The sequence below is a fragment of the Colobus angolensis genome, unplaced genomic scaffold, assembly GCF_000951035.1.
Source record: "Colobus angolensis palliatus isolate OR3802 unplaced genomic scaffold, Cang.pa_1.0 Scaffold5, whole genome shotgun sequence".
NCBI classification, from domain to species: Eukaryota; Metazoa; Chordata; class Mammalia; order Primates; family Cercopithecidae; genus Colobus; species Colobus angolensis.
Genome location: NW_012118487.1, coordinates 35,081,253 through 35,108,360, shown reverse-complemented (window position 1 = coordinate 35,108,360; position 27,108 = coordinate 35,081,253). Strand labels below are relative to the sequence as shown.

Here is a 27,108-nt window from a genome sequence, read left to right as displayed (position 1 = left end):
TCCTGACCTCGTGATCCGCCCGTCTCAGCCTCCCAGAGTGCTGGAATTACAGGCATGAGCCACCACACCTGGCCTAAATATTTTTAATGAAATTATTTAGCTGCCATTTTTACCCTTAATGTTACTGTATAATGGTTTGAAATCAGTTGGCCATTATGAACTGGTATACATGAGCATTAAAATGCCCATCAGTTTCACTTGCTTATAGAATGTCCTAATTCTTCCAATTGGAATAAGAAAATATATTTCATGATAGTGGCGGTAATATATGTCTCTCTGAACTGAGTGTATAAAACATTTAAAAATCCAAACTGTATTGTTGATCAGTGTATTAGGAAAATAATCGTTCTGCTGCTATACTTAGTTAAGCATTTGTTGGAAAGTTGTGATTGTTTTAAGATATATGTAGATAAATTGGAATGAACATGAGAAAGAATAACATGTAATGATTACAATTTGGAAAACAGGTCTTACGAAAAAATGTTAAAGGAATTAGGACTGTGTTAGCTCTCTGGAAAGATGACTAAATGATAAATTATGACTATTTGCTTAAACAGTTAACAAGGAGAGTATTAGCCATCTACTTTTTCATCTATCTAGTGCAGATTTAAAAGTTATACTTCAACTTAAAAACAACAAATATTGAAATCTGCCTAGCACCAAAGATGTTACAGAATCAGTAATAGTGGAAATCATGAATAAATCAAAGCTCATAAGAGTTAAGTGTACTTGGTACCAGGGTTTTGTTTTAATGGGAGTATAAATCTTTGCACATATGTATTCATCTTCTGGGTTTTTGTTGTTGAGATGAAATAGATTTAATTCCCCAAATTTACCCAGTTAGTAAGATCCTGTATTATTGAGAGATCCTATATTATTATTTATTTTTTAGTTGGTATTGGTGAATGATTTTGGTAACAGTTGTTTAAAAGGTTAAAGTATTAAAGATACAGAGAAGCGATAATTACCTTTGAAGGTAAATCAAAAAAGCTGAAGTCCCAGTTACAGCCACACTACATTATTTGCTATTTTACTTTGGAGAGTGACATTTCATTTGTTACATATGTTATACACATCTCATGTAGTGCCATGGTTTATTTCTTATGCAAAATTAATAAACTGTAATAACTAGAACAATAGAGCTCCTATTCCTGGGGTCAAGACATGGAAGTACGGTAGTCTTCTTTTATTTTACACTTTCTTATTTAGAATCCCTTATGCTTTTGACAGTAGAGATAGTCTTTGTTTAAAATGGTGATCGGACTGGATAACCTATTAAAATGCCTTCCAACTCAGCAAGTAACTTGTAGATTAGTGATTTCTGTATTGAATTTAATAATGGAGATATTATGGTGTTCAGAACATCTGAGTCTCTAATAAGAAACTATTTGAACCTCTCTAGGCTTCATTAATCGTACCGTTTAATGTGAGAGTTTAATTGATTTCCATCATCCCTTCTGGCTTTAAATTTTATAATTTAACAGATTTAAAGAGACAAATATCTCTCACTTTGAAAGTTAACAACAATCTATTTAGTTTAGGTCTATTGTGTGTTTGAATTTTAATGTGAGATCCAGTTCAAGTTAAGGTTTATTTTATACTGTTAGAACTCGTGACTGTTTCTATATCAGAATTTAGTACATCTGGGATATGACCAATTATTACTAATAGTAAGTAAAGAAAGTATACGTGTCTGTCTTATTAGGAAATTTAATTATGAACGTAATGCATTATATTTTTTCCAGAGAACTGGGGAAGAGTGTAGTTGAAATAAAAGTACATTATAGACATTAAAATATTCTCAGCTAAACATGGAAGGACTTTAATAATTTTTCAGTTTTAAAAATTTATTACTCCTTTTTTTTTGGTTTAATGCTAGACATTAGCAACAATGTTGGGTAATCAGTGTTTCTTTTTTTCTTTTTTTTTTTTTAGTTGAGACAGGGTCTGACTCTGTCACTTAGGTTGGAGTGCAATGGTGCGATCTCGGCTGACTGCAGCCTCCTCCTCCTGGGCTCAAGCAGTCCTTCTATCTCAACCTCTGAGTAGCTGGGACTACAGGCTTGTGCCACCATGCCTAGCAAGGTGGTGTTTTGCCATGTTGCCCAGGCTGGTCTTCAACTCCTGAGCTCAAGCAATCCACCTGCCTCTGTCTCCCAAAGTGCTGGGATGACAAGCACGAGACACAGCTCTCAGCCAGTAGTCAATATTTCTTACTTTGTAGATAATTAAGGCTCAGAGGTGTTTAGTAATTTGCCAGGGTGTTCCTGATATCATGTGGTAGATAGAGCCAGAATTTTAAACTCTGTGTTAGAATTTAAAACTTAGTTGTGTTTCATTCAAAAATTGTGTTGTTTCCTCTGGTTCTCAAACTTAATTGTGTTTGAGAATCATCTTGAGTGTCTTTTGCAAAAGAATAGATGCCTGTTTCACTGAAAATCAGTAGATCTTGTTGAGTATCCCAGGTGTGTTTGAAAAGCTCCAAAAGTGATTCTTATAATGTCAAAAAATACTCTATATCAGCACTTCTCAAATTTCAAAGTACATACAAATCACCTGGGGAAATGTTATGAAAATGCAGGCTTGGGTTTAGTAGGACTGGGGCAGGGACTGAGATTTTGCATTTCTAACAAGCATCCAGGTGAATTGCAGAAGGTCCCCTACGTCCACATTATGAACACCAATGAGACACACTATGTGACATTTGATTTATGATTTGAAATTTTTGGCTGCAATTCCTGTGAAGGCTATAATTCATTCACATTTCTTGTAAGAGATATGAAAGCATGTTTTAATATCCCTTACATACCTTTGAATTTTTACTTGAAGAGTTTTTCCTTCATATATGAGAGTAGCAAGTTATGAAATATTTACCGAAGCTTTAAATCGTGCAACTGTGGGACTGTATTCACATTCTGTTAACTGATTTTGGAAATAGTAGAGTCCAGTTAAAATCCTGGTTAGATGTCATCTTACCAGATTTCATCATATAGTTACATATTTTGTTTAGTTTTGATAGTTTGATGAAAAGTTTATATAAAAACTGAGCCTGGTAGCATACATTTATTATTAGTCCTTCCCTGAAAGAAAATAAATATATTAATTCCAATTTTTAATCCTAGTGTTTGAATATTTTAAAGGAAATATCAGTAACCCTATATTCAAAATGTACAGTATGTGGAGGAGGAAAAGGATTTTCACAGTTAAAATGTCTACCTTTTCAGGTTCCCCAGCACCGCCACTGCCGTCTGTTATGTCTCCTAGCAGGGTTGCAGCTAGTCGACTGGCTCAACAAGGAAGTGATTTAATTGTTCCTGCAGGTATTCACTGCACTGATTGGATAAAGCCCTTCTTGCTACTGCTGAAGCTACACTAATTTACTCAGTTTCATAATCACTTGCTTTATATTCTTAGGTGTGTGTTATTCTGACTTTTTTGGTGGCTGTCTTATTAACAATAAAGGAAAAAATTTTTCTAACTGTATCCTATCTTTCTGGCTTTTCAGAATAATTAGGCGTATCTCATACCTGAAACTTAATCCATTTTAAAATTAAAACATTGTAAAATTTAATTTGCTTTAAAACATTCTTTCTTTGCTCTGGAATATGTAGGTTTACCATTTGATCCTAAACTCTCATCTTTGCAGCTCTGCCTTCTATTTTCAGTTAAAGGAAAAACAACTTTCAACAATTAGGTTGGTTGTTTTTAAGAATGGGTTAAGTGAAAAAGGTCTTGACTTCTTACTTTTAGCTTTAACTTGTAAATAGTTTGCAGATTGCAACACAATACTATTAATTTACCAATTATACCCAATGAAAAATACTTGGGAAAATCAATATCTTCACATTCAATTTGCTCTGCACTTGACTGTTACTGGACTATAAAAATGGGAGAGAAAATGAACTCCACATTTCTTCTTATATGAAATGTTAACATTTATATTTTGTTTTATGAGAATTTTGTAAATTCTTAAATGTGTTCTATTTTATATACCATTCTTGTTCTTGGACTGGTAAAGCTATGGGAAAGATTGGTCTGGTTATAGGAATAGGTGAGAGAAGAAATTTTTGCCGATCCTAAGTTTTCTCTTTATTTCATTATTCTTTTTAAATTATTAGAAACTTTCCATCCCGAAACTGAAATGAAAAATATTTTGACTATGAAAAGTATTTTACTATTAAGAAGTATATAGTTGTAGAGTTGCTTTCATATCAAAAATTCTTAATTGTTGGAAGAGTACATTGTCAGGAATTTACACTGCTTCTTTATTCATTATGGCTTTTTTTGGTTTTCTTGCCTTTTTTGTGTGATCTTTTGAGAAAAAAGAGGTACAATGTAGATTTTGTTTCAACCCAGCCTTTCATACTAGTGATAACATATCTTTAATAACTATTTGAATTGAACAACTATGTGAAATTTGAATTATTTTTTTTCAAATTCTCCAAAATTATAGCAACATTCTATTGTTGTTGTAGTCTGCACATTACAGTGAAAGATCACTGTGGGGAATACGTGTGGCCACTTAGATTTTTATTGACCAAGATACTTCTTTTTTAGCGTCATTAGTATATAAGATTAGTTGTGGAAATTTTATTTTTCTTAAAGTAAACCACAGCTTATATAGAAAATAAGGCTGATGGCAGGAGGTTTGTTTTTTGTTTGTTTAAAGAAGACAGATAAGTCACATGGCATTTGTGTTTAATGGACAAAAGTGTTGTTTAAGTAATTAGGAAACTATCCTCAGCGATTCCAGGAAGTTCTAGTTCTTTACTTTGTGGGAACCTTTTTTCTTTTTTTAGATGCATAAGTATTTTAATTTGAACAATGTCAGGGTTTTGTTTTCTTTCCCTGCTTGTCTTCATCTGGATTGTGTTTTTGTCTTTTGTTACCTTGCAGGTGGCCAGAGAACACAGACAAAAAGTGGACCAGTTATTCTAGCTGATGAAATTAAAAATCCTGCAATGGAAAAGTTAGAACTTGTTAGAAAATGGAGTCTAAACACCTATAAGGTTTGTAATTATTTAATGTTTCCACCCTAAATGGCTCTAAAAATTTTTATTTATATGTTTATTCAAGTCATTATGTTGCAATTAAGTGCCTATAGAGAAGAGAAAATGCCATCTAAACATGGTAGAAATACAATTAGAAAATGAAGTATTTGTTTTATCATTGATCTTTGCATGTAATTTAAGAATTTAGTACAAAAGGGCCGGGCGCGGTGGCTCAAGCCTGTAATCCCAGCACTTTGGGAGGCCGAGACGGGCGGATCACGAGGTCAGGAGATTGAGACCATCCTGGCTAACACAGTGAAACCCCGTCTCTACTAAAAAACACAAAAAACTAGCCGGGCGAGGTGGCGGGCGCCTGTAGTCCCAGCTACTCGGGAGGCTGAGGCAGGAGAATGGCGTAAACCCGGGAGGCGGAGCTTGCAGTGAGCTGAGATCAGGCCACTGCACTCCAGCCTGGGCGACAGAGCGAGACTCCGTCTCAAAAAAAAAGAATTTAGTACAAAAGAGTAAAAAAGCTATTAAAATGCTTATTAACTGATAATGTACGTAATTGAAGACATGTACTGCTTTGGAATTTATTTAGCTGCTACTATAGATATATTTGCTCCTTCCCCTCCTTTTGATACTTTATAGGAGCTGAAGGTCAAGAGAGGTATATTAGTTCCACAAAGTTTGAAATTCTCTGATTTTACTATAATAACTAAGCATTAACTATATGGGCAACACTGGATTGCAAGTGAGTTGTGTTTCTAAAGTTTGTTAACATTCTTAGTTGCATTGCTTCAGAGTAATTGGTGATTATTTTTCTTATGCCCTCCATAAAACAAATAAGCAAATTATTTAACCTGTATTGTATTTGATGTATTACAAACAGCTCAACCCCCAAATCCACTTAGTACCTTTTGAATTTTAACAGGGACAAGACTGTAGAATTCGTGGAATAGTTAGGATGAAAGCCCTAGCACTCAGGTTAGAGCATTAGCCACAATTCTCCCTATATTCGTGAACTGATTGTGGGTCTAGTGATTGGTAAATTAGGAATTGTCTATATTTTATACAGAACAGGCCTTTCTTACATCTTCTCAATAGTAAAACAGAAGTGAATTTATTCTTTCAGTTAATGCCTTAAAAATATGATCTAGAAGTCTTCTTCAAAAGTATAGGTTTTCTTAAGATGGTAAAACCTCCCTGAAACATGTTACATGAATCTGTCCAAAAATTATTTAGCTCATGTCAGTGTAGAATCTGAGAAATCCCAATGGTAGTCTTCAAAAAGTGATGCCTACTTAAACTAAACTCTTCTTCTAAAATATTCACAGATTTCTATTCCATCTTCTTGCTAATTCCACATAGCCAGTCAGTCATTAAGTCCTATGCATTCTGCCTTCTTAATATTCTTTCACCTTTTCCCCTGCTGTCAATCCCAGCCTTCACAGCCATAGTTCATATTTATTACTCTCTCACATTCCTGTAACAACTTCTTAACCAATTCTCTAAGATTGCATGTTCGACCCTGCCTAACGTGGGTTCCCTCTTGCTTAAAATCCTTCAGTCAGTCCCCACTGTTTTTAGAGTGGCATAAATCTGACCTCTATCTACCTTTCCCACTTTGTCTCTGCCTCTTTTCTATCTATGGATCAAGTTATTCATACCAAATTACCCAGAAACTTCCTAAACAATCTGTGCTTTCTCATACTTCTGTAACTTTGTTCATAAGGCTATATTTGCCTACTGCTTTGAATTCCCTTTCATTTTTACTTGTTCATCTTTCGTACTAGACTGAGCAAGTTTAAGCTTTTTGTTCATTTGACCCTTCCTCTCATGTTGTTTACTTGATGTTTTCCTTCTTCGTTATCTATTTATTCCTGTGTTTAGGTGTTATTATCTGTTTCTTGTCTTGCATCTCTTATCTCTATAATAATCTGAGTTGAATCACTATTAAGATTCCATGTTTATCTCATATTAATATGCCACATTTAGCCTATTAAAAATTTTTGCTAATGAAAATGACAGCTCTTTAAAATGTTATACATATGGTATAATACTATGTGAAGGAGGCATTATTTTCTTTATGTTTATTCAAGTCGTTATGTTGCAATTAAATGCATATAGAGAAGAGAAAATGCCATCTAAACATGGTAGAAATACAATTAGAAAATGAAGTATTCGTTTTATCATTGATCTTTGCATGTAATTTTAGAATTTAGTACAAAATTCTTTTTATTTTATTTATTTTTAAATGACAGTTTTTTTCAGTAGAACTTAACTTGAATATTTTAATCTAGGTCAAAAAAGAAAAAGAAAGTATCTGACTTACATGATTCTATGGAGTTAATAGTCCAGTGTGTCCAGACCGACATATTCCGCTCAACCAAAAAAAGTTCATAGTGTAATGACCTTATGGGGTCTACATGACTCTCTGTGTTCTTACTGCTTTTTGAGCTTCTCAGCTCAAATTTTAGCTAATGTTGGGCATTCACTGTCATTTGTATAATGCTTCAAATACTGATTCTGATTTGGTTGACTTAAGACTGTGCTTGTTGTCCATTTTACTGTTTGTTGTTTGTGTAGATAGGGTCTCACTCTGTCACCCAGGCTCAAGTGCAGTTGTATGATCATGGTTCACTGCAGCTGTAACCTGCAGTGAATCCTCTCACCTCAGCCTCCTGAGCAGCTCGGACTATAGGCAGGCATCACCACTCCTGGCTAATTTCTTATTTTTTGTAGAGACGGAGTCTCCCTATGTTGCTCAGGCTGGTCTCAAACTCCTGGATTCAAGCAGTCCTCCCACCTCAGCCTCCCAAAGTTCAGGGATTTACAGGTGTTGAGCCACCATGCCCGGCCCCATTTTACTCTCGAATAACTTGATTCTGGCTGTGTCATTGGTCTGTGTCTTTGGTCCTCTCCTTCATGCTTTCTACCTTTAATTTCTTCTGTTTCTATTCTCTAACAAATGCTTTAATGCTTTTCCGCAAAGGGAATATTTAGCACTTCATTTATTGGTTGTTAATTTTGGTCCCAAGACCAACATGGTGATTCAAAGCAAATATGTAATAGGAGCAATTTTAGGTTTAGACATTGAACCTGTCTTCTTAAATATTATTTTAATCTACCTGATTTTATTCACAAAATTTGAATCCAAAATCTATTTTCTTATTTATTTTCATCTACAGAAATAGTTGAAATAATAAACTGTGGTTTATTTATGTTTTTTATTTTTATTTTTCGTAGTCTAAAATAGAGTGCTTTTTGAAGTTTGTCTTTAAAAAAAAAAAAAAAAGAATAATCTTCTCAGTTTCAGCATTCAGAGCTATTTGGCATCTTTCCCAAACTTTTTTCTTAATGTTTAAGAATTTGCCATTAGCATTCACACCCTTATCAAGTTAATGTTTGATGTGTTTAAACCAGTATCTTTTAAACTTTCATGCCTGTTTTTCCTGTCATATTGCCTCATTCATTTATTGGTTGACCTCCTTCCCCTGTTCATTTTCCTTTTATGCTACCTTCTCTGTCCCTTACCTTAATAATCCTTGTTGTATTTGTTAGTTGTTACCATAAGTTTCTTCTTTTGCTTGTCCTTAAATATCTTTATTCTCTTTTTTGGCATTGCAGAAGAGCTCTTGGTGCTACTTGATATGGTAGTGTGTTTTTGGCTGTGTCCCCACCCAAATCTCAACTCGAATTGTATCTCCCAGAATTCCCATGAGTTGTGGGAGAGAACTAGGGGGAGGTAATGGAATCATGGGAGCAAGTCTTTCCCATGCTATTCTCGTGGTAGTGAATAAGTCTCACAATATCTGGTGGGTTTATCAGGGGTTTCTGCTTTTGCTTCTTTCTCATTTTCTCTTGCTGCCACCATGTAAGAAGTACCTTTCGCCTCCTGCCATAATTCTGAGGCCTCCCCAGCCATGTGGAACTGTAAGTCCAATTAAACCTCTTTTTATTCCCAGTCTCAGGTCTGTCTTTATCAGCAGTGTGAAAACCAACTAATACAGTAAATTGGTACCAGGAGTAGGGTGTTGCTGAAAAGATACCCGAAAATATGGAAGTGACTTTGGAACTGGGTAACAGGCAGAGATTGGAACAGTTTGAAAGGCTCAGAAGAAGATAGGAAAATGTGGGAATGTTTGGAACTTCCTAGAAACTTGTTAAATGGCTTTGCCCAAAATGCTAATCGCAATATGGACAATAAAATCCAGGCTGAAGAACTTATTGGGAACTGGAGCAAAGGTGACTCCTGTTACATTTTAGCAAAGAGACCAGTGGCATTTTGCCCCTACCCTAGAGATTTGTGGAACCTTGAACTTCAGAGAGATGATTTATGGTATCTGGCAGAAGAAATTTGTTTCTTTTTTTTTTTTTTGAGACGGAATCTTGCTCTGTCACCCAGGCTGGAGTGCAGTGGCACAATCTCAGCTCATCGCAGGCTTCGCCTCTTGGGTTCATGCCTGGCAGAAGAAATTTCTAAGCAGCAAAGCATTCAAGTGGTGACTTGGGTACTATTAAAGGCATTCAGTTTTATAAGGGAAACAGAGCATAAAAGTTTGGAGAATTTGCAGCCTGACTATGCAGTAGAAAAGAAAAACCCATTTTTGGGGAGAAATTCAAGCCAGCTGCAGAAATTTGCATAAGTAGCAAGGATCCTAATGTTAATTGCCAAGACGATGGGGGAGCATATCTTCACGCCATGGCAGAGACCTTCGCGGCAGCCCCTTCCATCACAGGCCCAGAGGCCCGGGAGGAAAAAGTGGTTTCATGGGCCAGGCCCAGGGTCCCTGTGCTGTATGCAGCCTAGGGACTTAATGCCCTGTGTTCCAGCTGCTCCAGCCATGGCTGAAAGGGGCCATTGTAGAGCTTGGGTTTCAGAGGGTGGAAGCACTAAGCCTTGGCAGCTTTCACATGATGTTGAGCCTACAGGTGCACAGAAGTCAGAAATTGAGGTTTGGGAACCTCTGCCTAGATTTCAGAAGAGATATGGAAACGCCTGGATGCCCAGGCAAAAGTTTGCTACAGGGGTGGGGCCCTCATGGAGAACCTCTGCTAGGGCAGTATGGAAGGGAATTGTGGGATCAGAGTCCCCCCACAGAGTCCCTACTGGGGCACTGTCTAGTGGAGCTGTGAGAAGAGGGCCACCATCCTGCAGACCCCGAATGGTAGATTCACCGGCAGCTTGTACCATGTACCTGGAAAAGCCTCAGACATTCAGCGCCCGCCCATGAAAGCAGCTGGGAGGAAGGCTGTACCCTGAAAAGGCACAGGGGTGGAGCTGCCCAAGACCATGGGCACCCACCTCCTGCATCAGCAGTACCTGGGTGTGAGACCTGGAGATCGTTTTGGAGCTTTAAAATTTGACTGCCCTGGTGGATTTTGGACTACATGGGCCCTATAATCCCTTTGTTTTGGCCAATTTCTCCCATTTAGAATGGCTGTATTTACCCAATACCTGTACCTACCCCCATTGTATCTAGGAAGTAACTAGCTTGCTTTTGATTTTTACAGACTCATACGTGGAAGGGACTTGCCTTGTCTCAGATGAGACTTTGGACTGTGGACTTTTGGGTTAATGCCTAAATGAGTTAAGACTTTGGGGGACTGTTGGGAAGGCATGGTTGGTTTTGAAATGTGTGGACTTGAGATTTGAAAGGACCAGGGACAGAATGATATGGTTTGGCTGTGTCCCTACCCAAATCTCAACTTGAATTGTATCTCCCAGAATTGCCGTGTGTTGTGGGAGGGACCCAGGGAGAGGTAATTGAATCATAAGGGCCAGTCTTGCCTGTGCTATTCTTGTGATAGTGAATAAGTCTCACGAGATCTGATAGGTTTATTAGGGGTTTCCAATTTTGCTTCTTTCTCATTTTCTCTTGCCACCACCATGTAAGAAGTGCCTTTTGCTTCCCGCTATGATTCTGAGGCCTCCCCGCCATGTGAAACTCTAAGTCCAATTAAACTTCTTTTTAGTCCCAGTCTCAGGTATGTCTTTATCAGCAGCGTGAAAATGGACTAATACACTACTTAAATACTCAGAGTACACAGTTGGCTGTTGCATAAATTCATAAACCAGTATAATGCTGATATGGTATTTTGTACACTATCACTGTATTTCACCCACCCTCCCCCAAGTAGAGAATCAACATAGGTCAGTAATTTACTTTAGCTTCCTTTTGCCTCTTCAGTTTAGCCTCATTTGTCCTATTCTTCAAATGAATTTTTCATTCATATGGAAAACTGAATAGGACCACCAGCTCATTGTAAGTGATCTCCATTTTCAGGGACTCTGAGGAAGGTTAAAGAATTTAGATTCTTAATTCTCCTCAGTTTTAAACTTGCTTTATAATGTAGACTGATCTCCAATGTTACATTTTATTTCAGTATATACTAGAAAGCAATTTAAATAAAAATCCACTGTAGAGATCATCTAAGACACTTCCTCTAGGACCCTGATGAGTTGGGAAATGGGTAGCAACTTTATATCTTCTCACTACAACTTTCTTTACAAAGCTTCCTTTAGGAAATCTGTAGTACTCTCATTTCCATATTCTTTAGGTTTTGCTGAAGAGGGTAAAATTATCAAATTGGAATATATGTGAATCTAGTTTTACAACTTCTTTCAAGTGTCCAGTTTGCCTTAATTTGCCTTGTAATCAGTATCATCTTACTCTTCCCACTGCTTTGGCTTCCTGGAAACAAAAAACATTTCCTCATTAATTCTTCACCTCTATGCCTGCTTATAACTGTTATTTCTGTGGAGAAAAAAAGGCCACTCAGACAGCAGTGAGTACATTTCTCTCACTGTGCTAAGAAACAATGCTCCTTCAATGAATTCTGAATTAATGGATTATTATATCTAGGTTGCTGTGAAAGTACCACATGCTTTGGCTTGTGGATAGAGTAAATGTCTCAGGTAAGATTGCATAGGGAAAACCCTGGTATGGAAGAAAAATATGGGAATAAGTGACCTATCTTATCTCCTTTATCTTGTTAAAATTTCAGGCATTATTTTTTGCTGATGGTTTTCTTGTTAAAATCACATACTCAGTTCAGCGTTTCTCTTGTGATTTTCATTTCCTAGAAGTGTTTGTACATTTTCCACAGTAATACTTTTCATCCCCTTCCATGGTTTTGGTCTCTCACCCGTCCTGTTATTTATGGTTAAGAATTTCTCTACTTTTAAAAAATAAAACTCTTTTGTAAAAAGAAAAAAAAAAGTTTATAAGGATACTTAGTTGATGAGAATAGAAAATGTGTTGGGAAGTAGAAAAATATGTAAGCAGATTTGTGTATATTGACAAGAAAAAGTCTTAAGATTATTTTGTTCATAGAAAAGAAATATTCAGGATATTATATATAGCATAATCTCATGTTTACTCTAAAAATATATATATGAGATTATATATGTTTAAAGGAAAGTCTAGTATACCTATCAGACTGTTAATAGTAGTTTTCTGCTCTTCAATGTGATTAAAGGAAGAGGAAATTCACCTCTTATTTCATACATTATTTTAATTTTTACCACAGACATTAATTCTGTAACCAGAACTTTGAAGAACATGATAAAGAGCAAGTTTTAAAAACTGTAGTACTGGCCAGGTGTGGTGGCTCATGCCTGTAATCCCAACACTTTGGGAGGCCAAGGGGGGCAGATCATCTGAGGTCAGGAGTTTGAGACCAGCCTGACCAACATGGAGAAACCCCATCTCTACTAAAAATACAAAATTAGCCATGTGTGGTGTTGCATGCCTGTAATCCCAGCTACTCGGGAGGCTGACGCAGAAGAATCACTTGAACCCGGGAGGTGGAGATTGTGGTGAGCTGAGATTGCGCCATTGCACTGCAGCCTGGGCAACAGGAGCGAAACTCCATCTCAAAAAACAACAACAACAGCAACAACAAAATTGTAGTATTTATTTACTACTTTTTAAGAATATTTCTGATAACATTTAATGATGAGGTATATATTAATGCCCCAGTTATTCTTAAAATGTGTTATTGAATGAAGTTGAGAGTAAAACATTAATACTAGAAAACTTATTTCCATGTGTTCTGAAATTAGATACTTTTTAAAAATTACAGGTTTCTAGGCTGGGCACAATGGCTCATGCCTGTAATCCCGCTTTGGGAGGCCAAGGCAGGTGGATCAGTTGAGCCCAGGAGTTTGAGACCAGCCTAGCCAACATGGCAAAACCCCATCTCTACTAAAAATACAAAAAATTAGCTGGACTTGGTGGTGCACACCTGTAATCTCAGCTACCTAGGAGGCCGACACATGAGAATCACTTGAACCTGGGAGATGGAGGTTGCGATGAGCCAAAATCGGACCACTGCACTTCATCCAGCCTGGGCAACAGAGCGAGACTCCATCTCAGACAAATATATATATATATATAGGTTTCTGTATTATTATTTCTGGGGCAGAATACAATAACATAATATAATACCACACTGTCTGAGTAAAAGTAACTCAGTAGTTTCTCTCTCTTCCTCTTTTCCCCCTCCTTTCTTTCCTTCCTCCCTTCCTCTTTCTTTATTCCTCATTCATACACACACATATATATCTATAGAAGTCATTTAAGGGGGAAGATAGAAGTAAAAGAACATTTGAAAGCAATAAGAGAGTAGTATTTTGGTGTTCTTCTTATTCCTATATTAACAGTCTATATTAGTCTTAATGCCAAATATCTCTGTTTTAGATAATCTACCCAAATGTACTAAACTTGCAAAATAATTATGTGAGAGTTCTTATGGCAGTATATAAGTTTGCTAGATATGTCTTTAAACTTCCTTTGATTGGTAATAATTATTAGACACGTCTGGTGAATTTACTTTCTGAGTCCTGATCAACTAAGGGAGCTGACAATTTTCAGTTTATTATGCTAGCTTGTTTGAATCCAAAAAATGGTGTATGCCATATGCTCTAGCATTTGTATTTTGTTTTGTTTTTTCTTTCTAAACAAAATGCATCTTCCACTTTTAGTGTACTCGACAGATTATCTCTGAGAAGCTAGGCCGCGGCTCAAGAACTGTGGACCTTGAACTTGAAGCTCAAATTGATATATTAAGGGATAACAAGAAAAAATATGAAAATATTTTAAAACTGGCTCAAACATTGTCGACCCAGCTTTTCCAGATGGTACATACCCAAAGGCAACTTGGAGATGCATTTGCTGACCTGAGTTTGAAGTCACTAGAACTTCATGTAAGATTATTCTAAATAACTATTAGGGATGGGAGAAAATGATAATGGAAGTATTCAAAGAGGTAATTTGTTATATTTGTGATTTACTGAACTCTTAATGAAAATGGAATTCTGAGATTTTCTTTTAAGATATTTCATATCACTTTAAGAAGGCCCAACTGACTTCTGTTAACTTTACTTTTTATGAATTATCGCATGTATATAAATCTTTCGTATTTTTCTTCCTGTTTGTTAATATTTTATTTTGCCTTTTACTTCTTACTGAATATCAAGCGTTACTGTTGTAATATGTTCTGTTAACTTTTTCTAAAAGTTGTAAAAATGTTTTTCTCTTTATTATTCTGTTTCCAGTAACATTTATGTAGACTTTAGTGAAGTGTGTAACTTAGCTTGTGGAAATTTGGTGCCAAAAATCTTAAGCTCTCCTGCCTTTCATTTTAGTTTTCACATACATTGATTGGTAATCTTTTTATGTGGTCCTTTATCTGCCAATATTTGCAAATCAAGGTCTATAATATTTCGAAGACCGAGTACAGAGTGGAGTTACATGGACATCTCTTAAATGGAAAATGGTTTTAGCATAATAAAGATAATTTTACTTTCCTGCTATCTTCTGAATTATCGAATACTTTGTCACGTACGAAATGTAATTGCAGCTATTGCAATAGCATTAAATTTGTGTCTTCTACTATTCTAGTTAATTTAATATTATATTATTTGTTTCAACTGAAATTGAAAAGTACTTTATAACAAACTGGAGAATTATCAAATTAAATGATACATCTTAAAATATACATATAAAATATGTGATCGATTTTTTATTTGGTTAGGTGCATTCCTGATTAATCTGTTAATTAGTAAAACTTAACACTGGAAAGCTTTCACTGCTGAATATACAGAGCTAGAGTTAGTCCTTGCCATATCTGAAGGAGTCATATGTAATGTTTACTGCACCGAGATGCAGTTTATTCAAAAAGAATGAACTAAATCTAGTGTTAAGTGATCCTTCCTCAGTTGTGTGCCTAGATAGAGCTGAGATTGGGAGTCAACTAGTCACCAAGTTTACAAAGAAATATGTATTCTTAATATTTATACTTTGAGGAGATTCAGTCAAAACACAAAAAAAATGCACTTTGTTTTATGTCTGAAAGTTTTAACCAATTATTACCTAATTTGGCTGTGAAAGTTATAGTTTCTCTGATTAATAATCTGCTGTATTTTTCTTTCCAACAGCTGTGCTTATAGTATAATAGAAACAAAATGTAGAAATGAAAATATTCTTTCTACTACAAAGTAACTTATAAAAATTATTTAGCTTTTAGCTATGTATCTGAGCTGATGACAATTTTGGTTTATTAGACTTTTTCAGTAATTATATAGCTAGCTGTGATTTCGATTCTTAAAGACTGAAAGAAAAAGTAAAACTGCTGCAGCTAGATCTCTAAATCACACATTTTCCCATTGGTGAAGTGCTTGAGATTTTTAAGTCACTTTTACTGATTTATTACCGGATAAATTAAGGTGACTTCTTTGTTTTAGGAAGAATTTGGCTATAATGCCGATACCCAGAAGCTGCTGGCTAAAAATGGAGAGACTCTTCTTGGAGCCATTAATTTTTTCATTGCTAGTGTGAACACTTTGGTGAATAAAACAATTGAAGATACATTAATGACTGTGAAACAGTATGAAAGTGCCAGGTAAGGTATACATTTTTACTACATTGTCTGTTTTACAGATGGCATATAATTTAGTTAATTTCTTGGTTACAAACAACAGAAACCAACTCTGGCCAATATCGACAGGAAAAAAATATACTGGAAAGTTATAGGATACCACCACAGAACTGGCAGAAAGGGAGAGAACAAGATTCTGGGAACAACCAAGAACCAAAGCCAAGTTAAGCCTCAGAAGAATCTAATTAGAACCCCTATGCTGGGTGCCTCTAGTACTTAATGCTGCCACAGCTACCATAAATAATTTCCTAAATACCCACAAATACTTGCTTCATTGCCTTGAGATGATCTAATTGATCTTTGGTCATGTGCCCAAACCGCGCCTTCTAGTGAGTAGGGAAATGGAGGATCTCCCAGTTCCAGCTTCTTTAGAAGAGGACAGGGCATTGTGTTCTACCAGGCAGGTATTACATGGTCCTCTATACTCTGGCCTAAATTTACCTTTCATTCTTATTACCACTGCTTCCACAATAGCCAGACCCGTACTTTCAGTTTCTATCGAATAATAAGCTTGTTTCACCTGCGTGATTTTTGTTTGTTAGGATATCAGTCATCTTCCATTTATCCAGATTATAGCAAACCTTCAAACCCTTTCAAATTTTACCTTTTATATAAATTAAATATTTGACTTGTATTTTCATAGCTGTTTATAATAGTGCTTTTATACATCCTATTTTAATGGGTTTTTATATATCCATATTCATATATATATACATACAGTTTCCCTGTCTCATAACTATCCTATTAAATGGTAAATAAAATACATATTAATAAATGCGTTAATAAATATTTTGGGCCGGGCGCGGTGGCTCAAGCCTGTAATCCCAGCACTTTGGGAGGCCGAGACGGGCGGATCACGAGGTCAGGAGATCGAGACCATCCTGGCTAACATGGTGAAACCCCGTCTCTACTAAAAAATACAAAAATCTAGCCGGGCGAGGTGGTGGGCGCCTGTAGTCCCAGCTACTCGGGAAGCTGAGGCAGGAGAATGGCGTAAACTCGGGAGGCGGAGCTTGCAGTGAGCTGAGATCCGGCCACTGCACTCCAGCCTGGGCGACAGAGCGAGACTCCGTCTCAAAAATAAATAAATAAATAAATAAATAAATAAATAAATAAATAAATAAATAAATAAATAAATATTTTGAAGAGTCTAAAATGTAGCAGACCTATAATAACCTTTTCACCTTTTGATTCCAGGCCCAATTTTTTCTCCATATATCCTGCCACTTTTATTTAAGTATCATTCTAGTCCCTTTTGAGATTTTTTTCTTTTGAACGCTCGAAATTCTTATTTTCCATTTTCTTTTTATGCATAGTTGAAGGTAAACTTTACCTTTTAGAAGGGTAACTTCGCTCTTTGGCCTCTTATCCTAGTTTAATGGTATGAGAAATGCCTGTAAAAACTCCAAACTCATCTAGTCTTTTTGCAATTGAGTACTTATTAAATATATATTTCCTTACACTTCAATTAAGTAAAAGCACAAATCATTTGGAAAAGTTAATTTTTGATGTTTTCACGGGAAGAGATGCTTCTGTCCCATACCATGTTTATTTTGTCATTTTCAATTTAGTATTAATGTATGAGATTCTTATTGACTTGAAAATGAAGGTCAAACAGCTGTGGTTGTGTGGAGGTGTAAGGGTGAGGATAGCTGTTAGTAAGATAGCCTTCCATGGAAATGTCTTCAATAACATTCTCAGTGATTGGTTTTTCAGTCTCGATTTAAATCCTTCCATGGAAATTGCATTTTTCAAAGGGTTCATTATGTATATGAATTTAAAATTTTATTTAAGTTTTATTTGATTCTTTTCTAAATTTGTCTGTTCCTTATTCATAATGTCCTAATTTGTTCATAATGATACTCTTTCTTTTATCTATAATCATATTAAATTTCTTATCTTCTAGTCTTTCTGATTGTTTTAACATTTATGGGTTTTAAAGATGAATATTGTTTTCTTCCAAAAATACCCCCATCACCTCCTAGTTAAGAACTTTGTGAATCTAGATTGTTTCTCTACTTTGCAATTGTCTACCTATCCTGAAATATATTTTCATTAATAATAATCTCTTTCCCTTCAACTTTCATTTCTAAACAGTTTATAATTAATTTGTAGAGGAGAAAACGCTCTAGAGATTAAATGGTTTGCTCACTTGTAGTCAGTTTCAAAGCCAAAATGAGAACCCGTTGGTTCCCTGTGGTTCACATTTTATCAGAGGCCTTATACCTGAGTATTAGTGCCCTAAGTATAATGCGGTATAAGATCTCGGATTATAAAATACAGTATATTAGGTGCATTTGGAACTTTTGAACAAAATTATAAATCAAGTTACATGTACTTGGTAGCTGGTTTCTTAAAGGAAACCCTTACACAGCTTCTGTGTATACTTTAAAAAACAAAAACAGCAATGTTGTTTTTGTTTTATGTCATCCCATAATATATCTTTTTTAATTCAAATTACAATGTATGATCTTATTCATTAAGCTTAGCTTGGGGTTTGACTTTTCTGTTGTTTATGAAGTAGCTGTGGAATTGGCTAGTTGTTAACACTAAAACATTGCCTACTGATGGATAATAGTCAAAAAGAATCCAAGGTTAAAAGTTTTTCAGTAGCTGAATTTTCTTCTCTGTCAAAGCCAGAATTTACTGACTTTTAGGGCAAGGGTCATCTATTTGATCAGTACAAAAAGTGGTAATTTAGGCAAATGCCCAAGTGGCCTTTTAATGCTTCCTATTATGCATTGTATACTAGTATTTCCTAGCTCTCTGGTGCTTCAAGTATAGAAAATCTTGTAACAGCCCATTCAACACTTCTCCACAACAACACCAACAAGGGAGTCAATTGTGGTCAAGATGTGGTCAAATTGTTTTCAGTTGTGGACACCTGTTCCCTAGAAGTTTTACATAAGCCATAAAGTAACCATCATTAACTTTGTTGATATGGACTCAGTTCAGACGGGCAACCTTGAAGGGAAGTTGCTTTTTGAAAACTTAGTGAGCTTCTCTTCTTGGTGATAATGAGCACTGTTAGAGAAGCTGTTATGGAAAGTTTTACTTTGGTACCACCTACAAACTCTGAATGTAAAAATAAGAAATATAAGGTCAGTATTATAACTTTGATTATGTTTAAGTTAATCACTGTTGTTTAGAAATGTGCTCCAAGGCTATTGAAGGATATTTGTCCTTAGATTAAATCACCATGTATTACTATTTATTTAGTTCTACATTTTTCTGTTTTATTTCTTATTGTTCTTAGTGTGCTTGCTTCTAGATACTCCTCTTCTAATTTGGCCATAATAATAAGCATTTTAAAGGTATCAGTTATTACCAGGTGTCTTGTGTGCTTTATCTATATGAAGTTTTTGTGGAGATTTTTATTCACGTTTATAGATTGAAAAACTGGAGCACAAAGAGATGAAATAACTAGCTCAAGATAGAGCCAAAAAGCAGAGAGGTCATTCAGCCTTGGCTCCTGAACCCATGGATTTAACTAACTTGTTACTATTGCCAAGTCAGTCTTGCCTCCTAAATCTTTTGTATTTGTCTCCAATGCCTTTGTCCTCGTTCAGTGACTCATTTCTTATATGTCCATCGTCTTCTAATAGGTTTCCTTGCTCCTGATTTTTTAATCGTTTATTCTATGCTCCATCTCTTACACTACCACCAGAGTCATCTTTCTATCCTGATTCAGTCATGTCATTTTTATGTCAGATCAACATTCTTCAGTGGCTTCTCATCACCTATCCTACTGAATTAAATTTAAACCCTTTAACATGGCCTGTAGGGCTGCTTACCTTCAATCCCTGCCTTCCTGTCTGATGTTAATTTTTTCCATTGTCATGTTCCAGCTTCAGATTCTGACATACTGAATTCCCAAGTGTGTCTATTGTATCTTACAAATCTATGCCTTTGTCCATGCTATTCTCTTCAGAATCAGAATATTCTACCCCCATCCCAATTCACCTAGCCAGCTTTTACCATCCTTCAAATTTTAATTATAGTATTTTAATTCTGTCTGAGATACCTTTTCAGATATCTAATTAAATAATTATTCCTCTTGATTTCTATTATACCTTACCCTCCTTTATGGTAGTTCTTATTCTCTCATTTTGTTGTAATTGTTTACAAGGTTCTCTTCCTCTAGAATACAAGCTTCTTGAGGATAAACATATCTGTTCATTTTTATAGATCTACTTTCTAACACAGTACCTGGAACGTAGAAAGTGCTCACTTGAGAACTGTTGAATGAATCAGTGTATCAGTGAATGAATGAATGGTTCTCTTTTGACCCTGAAAGAGGTCAATTAAATTAAATCTTAACTCATACTGTTAAATTCAGTATGAGTTAAGAATAAATTAGGATCAGTGTGAAGGACTGATATATTCTTTCTCAAGTCATATATACAATATAGATTATGTTATTTAAAGTATTGTTAATTCCCAGAATAGGAGATGTGAATTATACTCCTATTATCTCCAAATAAAGAGCTTTAATTTTAGGGTATAAGCTTTGTGATTCTGATCTTGACTAAATTAGAGGCCACTCTACTGCTTCTTTGCTGAGTACCGAATAGTTGAGGCTGCTGGATAAATCACTCTTTAATAAGCAAGGTAGTACTATACTTAGACAGGCACTGTGATAGAGCTATCATGAGGGGTTATAGGATCATGGAGTGATGACAGTGGTGGGGTAACTATTTGAGTTGATGGGGGGAGAATATCAGAGTGAGGCATCTCACAGAACACAGGATGGTAAATGCTCTACCACAAATACTGTTGTTACATTCTGAATAGTGATGTTACAGAAATTCATCTAGAGTTGTGTTGTCAAGTATAGTAGCTACATATGTCTAGTGAGCACTTGAAATGTGGCTAGTCTGAATTGAGATGGGATAGAAGTGTAAATACAGGCCGGGCGCGGTGGCTCAAGCCTGTAATCCCAGCACTTTGGGAGGCCGAGACGGGCGGATCACGAGGTCAGCAGATCGACACCATCCTGACTAACATGGTGAAACCCCGTCTCTACCAAAAAATACAAAAAACTAGCCGGGCGAGGTGGCGGGCGCCTGTAATCCCAGCTACTCGGGAGGCCGAGGCGGGAGAATGGCGTGAACCCGGGAGGCGGAGCTTGCAGTGAGCTGAGATCCGGCCACTGCCCTCCAGCCTGGGCGACAGAGCGAGACTCCGTCTCAAAAAAAAAAAAAAAAAAAAAAAGGAAGTGTAAATACACAGTGGATTTCAAAGACTGCCCACTCTCCAAATGTAAAGTACCTCATGAATAATTCTGTTACATTGATTACATGCCACAATGATTAATATTTTAAATATATTGGGTAAAATGAAATACATTGATAACAGGTGAAATTAATTATTATTTCATTGTAACTACTAGAAAATTTTAAATTACATGTGTTGCTCATATTACATTTTTGTTGTGCATTGCTAACCCAGACATTTTTCAGAACCATTTACACTTCTGTTAGTTTTAGTATGCCATTCTAGTCTGCTGTCTTTACCTGCTTTGCCTCATCAGTATTAAGCAATTCACATGGGGTATTTATTCTACCCTTGATCTTGTTTTGCATTTTTTTTTTTTAACTGGTTTTTAGATTTTGGAAATTTTACTTGTCAGTTAATACTGTGCTTTGGGAGAAATAGTTAATGAGATTAACCAGCAGCTTTTCCCCTGTTCTTATTTGAATAGCTCTTTGTTTTTAAAGAAATAATGATTTCAAAAGCATCAAGTAGAATATGTGTGAGAATTTTATATATTATTGTAGAGTATGAGACTGAATGTTGTATATTTCCATCCCATCTTTTGAACATATTTTACTCTTTTTGTAGTATGTTTCACTTATTCTCTTCTTTCCAGGATTGAATATGATGCATATCGCACTGATTTGGAAGAACTGAATCTTGGACCACGTGACGCAAACACTCTGCCAAAGATTGAGCAGTCACAGCATCTCTTCCAAGCACATAAGGAAAAATATGATAAAATGCGCAGCGATGTTTCTGTCAAACTGAAATTTCTAGAAGAAAATAAGGTAAATTCTTTACCTTTTAAGGTCTTTCTGCGGACTTTAAAGTCACCCTAGAGAGAGAGTCAGTTTTTCTGTTTCTCTTAACTCTCTTGTATGACAATTGCAAGAAGGAATTCCATTTGTAATCAGTGTTGGAATTTTTAGAAGTATGCAAAATATATTTACCTTTCTTTGATAAAAGTTAGCAATGCTACTGTCCCAGTCTTTCACATATAACACATGGCAAAAAGTATTTGATGGACAGCCATTGATCTCCGGATTGGCATTGGTAACAAGTGCTTTAAAAAGTGAAATATTGATAGATTATGCTCTGAGTATTTTGAAGCTTTTCTATTAATGGTAGGTACAGATTTCAGGAAAAGAACTACGACCTTCTCAGTAACTGATAAATGAAAAATAACTGAAAGGTCCAGCTTAGGGCTGCAGTTAGCATAACCTAGAAGGAGGAAGCCAAGAGATCCATTTTCCACATTTTTTTAATATATGAACACATCCAAGGACTAGAGCAACGAGGGCTGAACTGGACCAGCTGTAGGTTTCAGCAGGAAGTAGATTCATATACTAATAGGCTCCTGTGTTTCGGTTTAAGTAAAAGGACCGTTTCTCATGTTTGACATGTCTTTATTACTTGCATACTCAGCTTTGTATGCAGGATTGCAGTTCTGGAAATGGGAAATAAGTGAGCATGGTACAGAATAGGTGTGGTGCAGTCCTGTAAAGATGAGTCTCATCATTGCACATTGGTAGTTTTTTCTGTGCGTTTCACATCCTGTAAAGTCATGATAGGTCTTCAACTGTACTCTCTTCGAGGTACCCTCTTAAAATTGTTTATCAGTTCTCTCAGGAAACAGTCATGTTTATATTCTCCTCTATAACATCAAAGGGCATTTTAGTAAACTATAACTGTGAGTATCTTACTGTTTTCTTTAATGTTTCCTTAGAAACTCTCATGACTACTATAAAACCTATAAAATAATATATTTCTTTGGGATCCACCTAGTCCAGCACTCACTGATTTTTTAAGCTGCTATGGGTGAAAATTACTCACCACAAAACATTATAGTGGCAATAAAGGAAACTTCAGCAGAATTGTCATAAAAATTGCCTGGCATCATTCAGACAGAGCCCAGTGCAGCCTTCTGGTATTCATTAGCTGAGCACAAAAGATTGCATTCATTTTAGTCATATATATATATATATACCTATTTTAGTGTGTGTGCATGTGTGTGTGTGTATATATATATATAAATATATTTATGTGTATATATACTATATATATAATATGTGCACTATATATTTATATAGTATATATACACTAATACATACTATATATTTTAGTATATATACACTATATATTTTAGTCATATGTACATATTCATTTTAGTCATATATATTTAATCATATATATAATGGATGTGAATATATCAATATTTAGATAATAGACATTGTATTTTTTTAAATATAAAAATATTTTTGACATTCCACCCTATCATCACTACACAGTAATACTAAAAGAGGTATGCTAAAAGAATATACATGTTTGATAGAAAAGTAGACTAACACCGTGAAACCTAAGGTTCATGTGATTTAAAGGAAGAGAGAATCAAATGGTAATTGGAAGCCAGATTATACCAAGCCTTGACCACATACAGACTTTGAATTGTGGCCTTGGAAGGGACTTACGCTGAGCAAGGAGGGAAGAAGGAGACACCTTCATAGACAGCCAGGTCATCTCTATAAATTTTAAATGTCAGTCAAATGGATCTTACTTCTAATTTTATCTTGTAAATATTGAAGAATTTTTAAAGTTGAGAGTAGTAGGAAAAAGTCATTTAGAAAGACTCTTTCTTTCTTAAAGGAAGAAAGAAAGTAGAAGCACACATACTAATGAGGAATCTTTTATAGCCAAATGAAATGATTAAGAGCCTGAACTGGGGTCTTTGCAATAGCAGCAGGAAGGAAGGAATATGGTGATTTTAAGGCTGCATGACAGGGGTCGGAAAATTGAAATAGGAAGCTGGTATGGCCTGAAGGCAGTAAGGGTGAAAGGATTGGGAATTTTTTCTATTTGATCCAGTGTTTAGTTTGAGAAATGATGACAGGATACTCAAGTGGAAACAATTGGTAGGAATTTGATGATGCGTGTTTACAGTTTGGATGAACAGAGTCAGGGCTTCATATATAAAGACTTGGAAGTCATTGCTTTAAGAATAATGTTGTTACTACTATTAAATAATAATAGAAAATTGCTTCTATTCTCAAGGATTTTATATTCTTAGATGATGTCTTCGTCTTTTTGGGCTGCTGTAACAAAATACCATAAACTGAGTAGCTTATAAACAAGAGAGAATTATTTCTTTCAGTTCTAGAGTCTGGGAAGTTCACAATGAAGGTACCAGTGTCTGGTGGTACCTTCTGACTCATAAATGGCTCCTTGCTATGTCCTCACATGGTGGAATAGGGAGGACTCCCTCCCATTCCTTTATTATGGGGGCCCTAATCCCATTTATGAGGACTGTACCCCCATGGCCTAATCACCTCCCAAAGGTGATTAGTACCTTCTAATACCATCACGTTGGGGGTGAAGATTTCAGCATTTGAATTGGACAGGGACACAAACATTCGGACTACAGCAGATAGCATAGATATTCTTTGTTTTGGCTTTCCACAGTTGTTGTCAAGGCAAGTTTGAATTTGAACTGAGTAATCAGCTGTGTCTAAAGTAAAATCTAAAGAAGCTTTGGTCTTTGTCTGTTTTTTATTTAACTCTTCAAACGATAAAGAAGTATTGTTGGACTGTTATTTTAAGTAGTAATTGTCATTTAGAAAAAAACAGAGATCCATGAGAAAACTTTTCTTTGTTTTTTTGTTGTTGAGCAACATTTACTCTTTTCTGTTATTTTTAATAGCTTAAAAAGGAAGGAAAAGCAGGTTTTTAGCCTCGGAACTGTCTGTCATGCCTGTTTCCTTCCTTGGTAATTTGAACTGCCTCAAGTCTAGGTTTTTTGTTCTTTTGTTAAACTGTAGGTGATTTTGTACCTCAACATCTCTTTTATGTATGGTTGCCAGGTAGTCTACTTAGCACTTTAATTTGTTTGTTCGTTTGTTTCTTTTTGTTTTTGTTTGAGACGGAGTCTTGCTATGTTGCCCAGGCTGGAGTGCAGTGATGCAATCTCGGCTTACTACAACCTCCACCTCCTGAGTTCAAGCAGTTCTCTTTCCTCAGCCTCCCTGTAGCTGGGATTACAGGTGTGTGCCATCATGCCCAGCTAATTTTTTTTTTTTTTTTTTAAAGTGGAGACAAGTTTCACCATGTTGGCCAGGCTGGTCTCGAACTCCTGACCGCAAGTGATCCACCCGCCTTTGCTTCCCAAAGTGCTGGGATTACAGGCATGAGCCACTGCACCAGGCCCAACACTTTAATTTGAAGAAAATATAGTATGCTCTTCCTATTTCTTCCCCCCAACCACTCCCCATCCCCTGATTTTTTTTTTTAAAGATACTAGATCGCACTATGTGGCCCAGGTTAGATTTGAACTTCTGGACTCAAGTAATTTTCCCACCTCAGCCTCCCAAGCATTTGGGACTACAGGCGCACGCCACCACATCCCGCTAGTGGTCCTATTTCTTAACAGGAAGAAATGAAACATCACTGAATGTGCTGTTTCTGTAATTTGATAATGTCCTAAAGACTACTGCAGTATATACACCTGTTTTTGCAGCTTTTCTCTCTCTCTCTCCTTTTGGCTTTCTTTTGGTTCTCATATCATGGCTTTTGGAATATCTTTTCATAACGCTTCTCTTCTAAAATGAGAAGCCAGAAAACCAAATAATGAGAATAGGGCATAAAGTAAAAGCAGGTAGTCCTTGAGAATGGTACTATAGTAATAAGCTTTAGCATCTAGTGTTTTTGTTTGTTCCCTCTTAGAACTTTTTTTAAATTTTGAGGCAGATCAGGAGTTAGGTTCTTAGGTATAAAATTGATGTGTTTATATGTACTTAGTCTAGCCTTTCTTCCCTATGGCAAAACAAAGAGGTAAGGTGTATAAAATACTCACATTTCTGCATATGTGCGTGATAAGTGCACCTAAGGGCATTTGTCATTTACCCTTAATAAAAACATGTGTTGTTCTACTATTTATAGTTCATATTTTCTGTCTCTTCACCCCGTGATTTGGTTATGTTTGCCTTTAACCTAAACAGTCCTTATTCATCTCTGATATTCTCTTCTTTATTTACTGAACCACACTGAGTTGTGTAGCAGTAAAGACATAGCTCATTAGTCTTCTAATGTTTCTCTTTTCATCAGTATTTCTCCTTTTTGAGACCTTTAAATAATGTAACTTGAGCTATTTTGTGATTTAAGGCAGTTTGTTTACCTGTTATTGTTTCGTTCAGGGTTCAAAACAAAACATAGGCTACGTTAGTAAAGAGAAAGAATAATAGACATTTCTGGTGCTTTGTAGACTTTGTGAGAGTAGTTACCATGCTTTCATTTACAGCCCTCATAAAGCCTAGCAATGGTGCAGGTATATAGTACTCATTCAGCAAGTGCATGTTTGCATTCTTCCCAGAATTAGAGGTGCGCTACAGGAATTGGAAGGAGATGGAAGTGAATGAAAGTCAACTCGGAGAGGATAAAAGGCGGAATCCTGATTACCTCACTCTTTTTTTTCGTGGGGGCAAGCATAGTCTCTCAGAAATGCTTCTGTTTTCTGCAGTGTTTACTGTTTGCATGGAAAGAGGAGGCAAAAAGTTAAAGAAAAATATGCAGATCAATGTAAGCGACTCATGTTTTTTTTTTAGATAGCTTTTTATGTGGCTTGGAACTATAAAGATGTGAAAAAATAGTTGAAGGTTAATTTTTTCTTTAAGGTGTAATTTAACCTGGGAATGATAAATCTTAAGGGCTATGAATATATTGGGAGTGGGATCTGAATGTATCAGAAGATTCAGCAAAGCAGTTTGGTGTGTAAATATAAAAAGTAAGGATTTTATTCTTAAGAAGTATAAAATATACTCCTACCCCAAGGTAATGTCAGTTAAATTAGCTATAACCATTAAATGCAGGTTTGTTTCATTATTATGTTATATTTTAGTGACTTAAAGGATGACAGAGGAGGCAG

At 35.8% G+C, this 27,108-nt stretch overlaps 1 protein-coding gene across 7 annotated transcripts in view; it reads left to right on the top strand.

Moving 5' to 3' along the window:
- ARFIP1 (ADP-ribosylation factor interacting protein 1) overlaps positions 1-27,108 on the top strand; it is a 128,732-nt gene that overhangs the window by 83,157 nt on the left and 18,467 nt on the right. For 4 of the 7 annotated variants that reach the window (XM_011959782.1, XM_011959784.1, XM_011959783.1 and 1 more), the window contains 5 exons: positions 3,225-3,320; positions 4,897-5,009; positions 13,984-14,205; positions 15,745-15,902; positions 21,811-21,985. In XM_011959782.1, coding sequence (XP_011815172.1) covers positions 3,225-3,320; positions 4,897-5,009; positions 13,984-14,205; positions 15,745-15,902; positions 21,811-21,985 — 764 coding nt within the window. The remainder of the gene's footprint in view (positions 1-3,224; positions 3,321-4,896; positions 5,010-13,983; positions 14,206-15,744; positions 15,903-21,810; positions 21,986-27,108) is intronic. The other 3 variants (XM_011959786.1, XM_011959788.1, XM_011959787.1) reach the window with 1 other exon arrangement.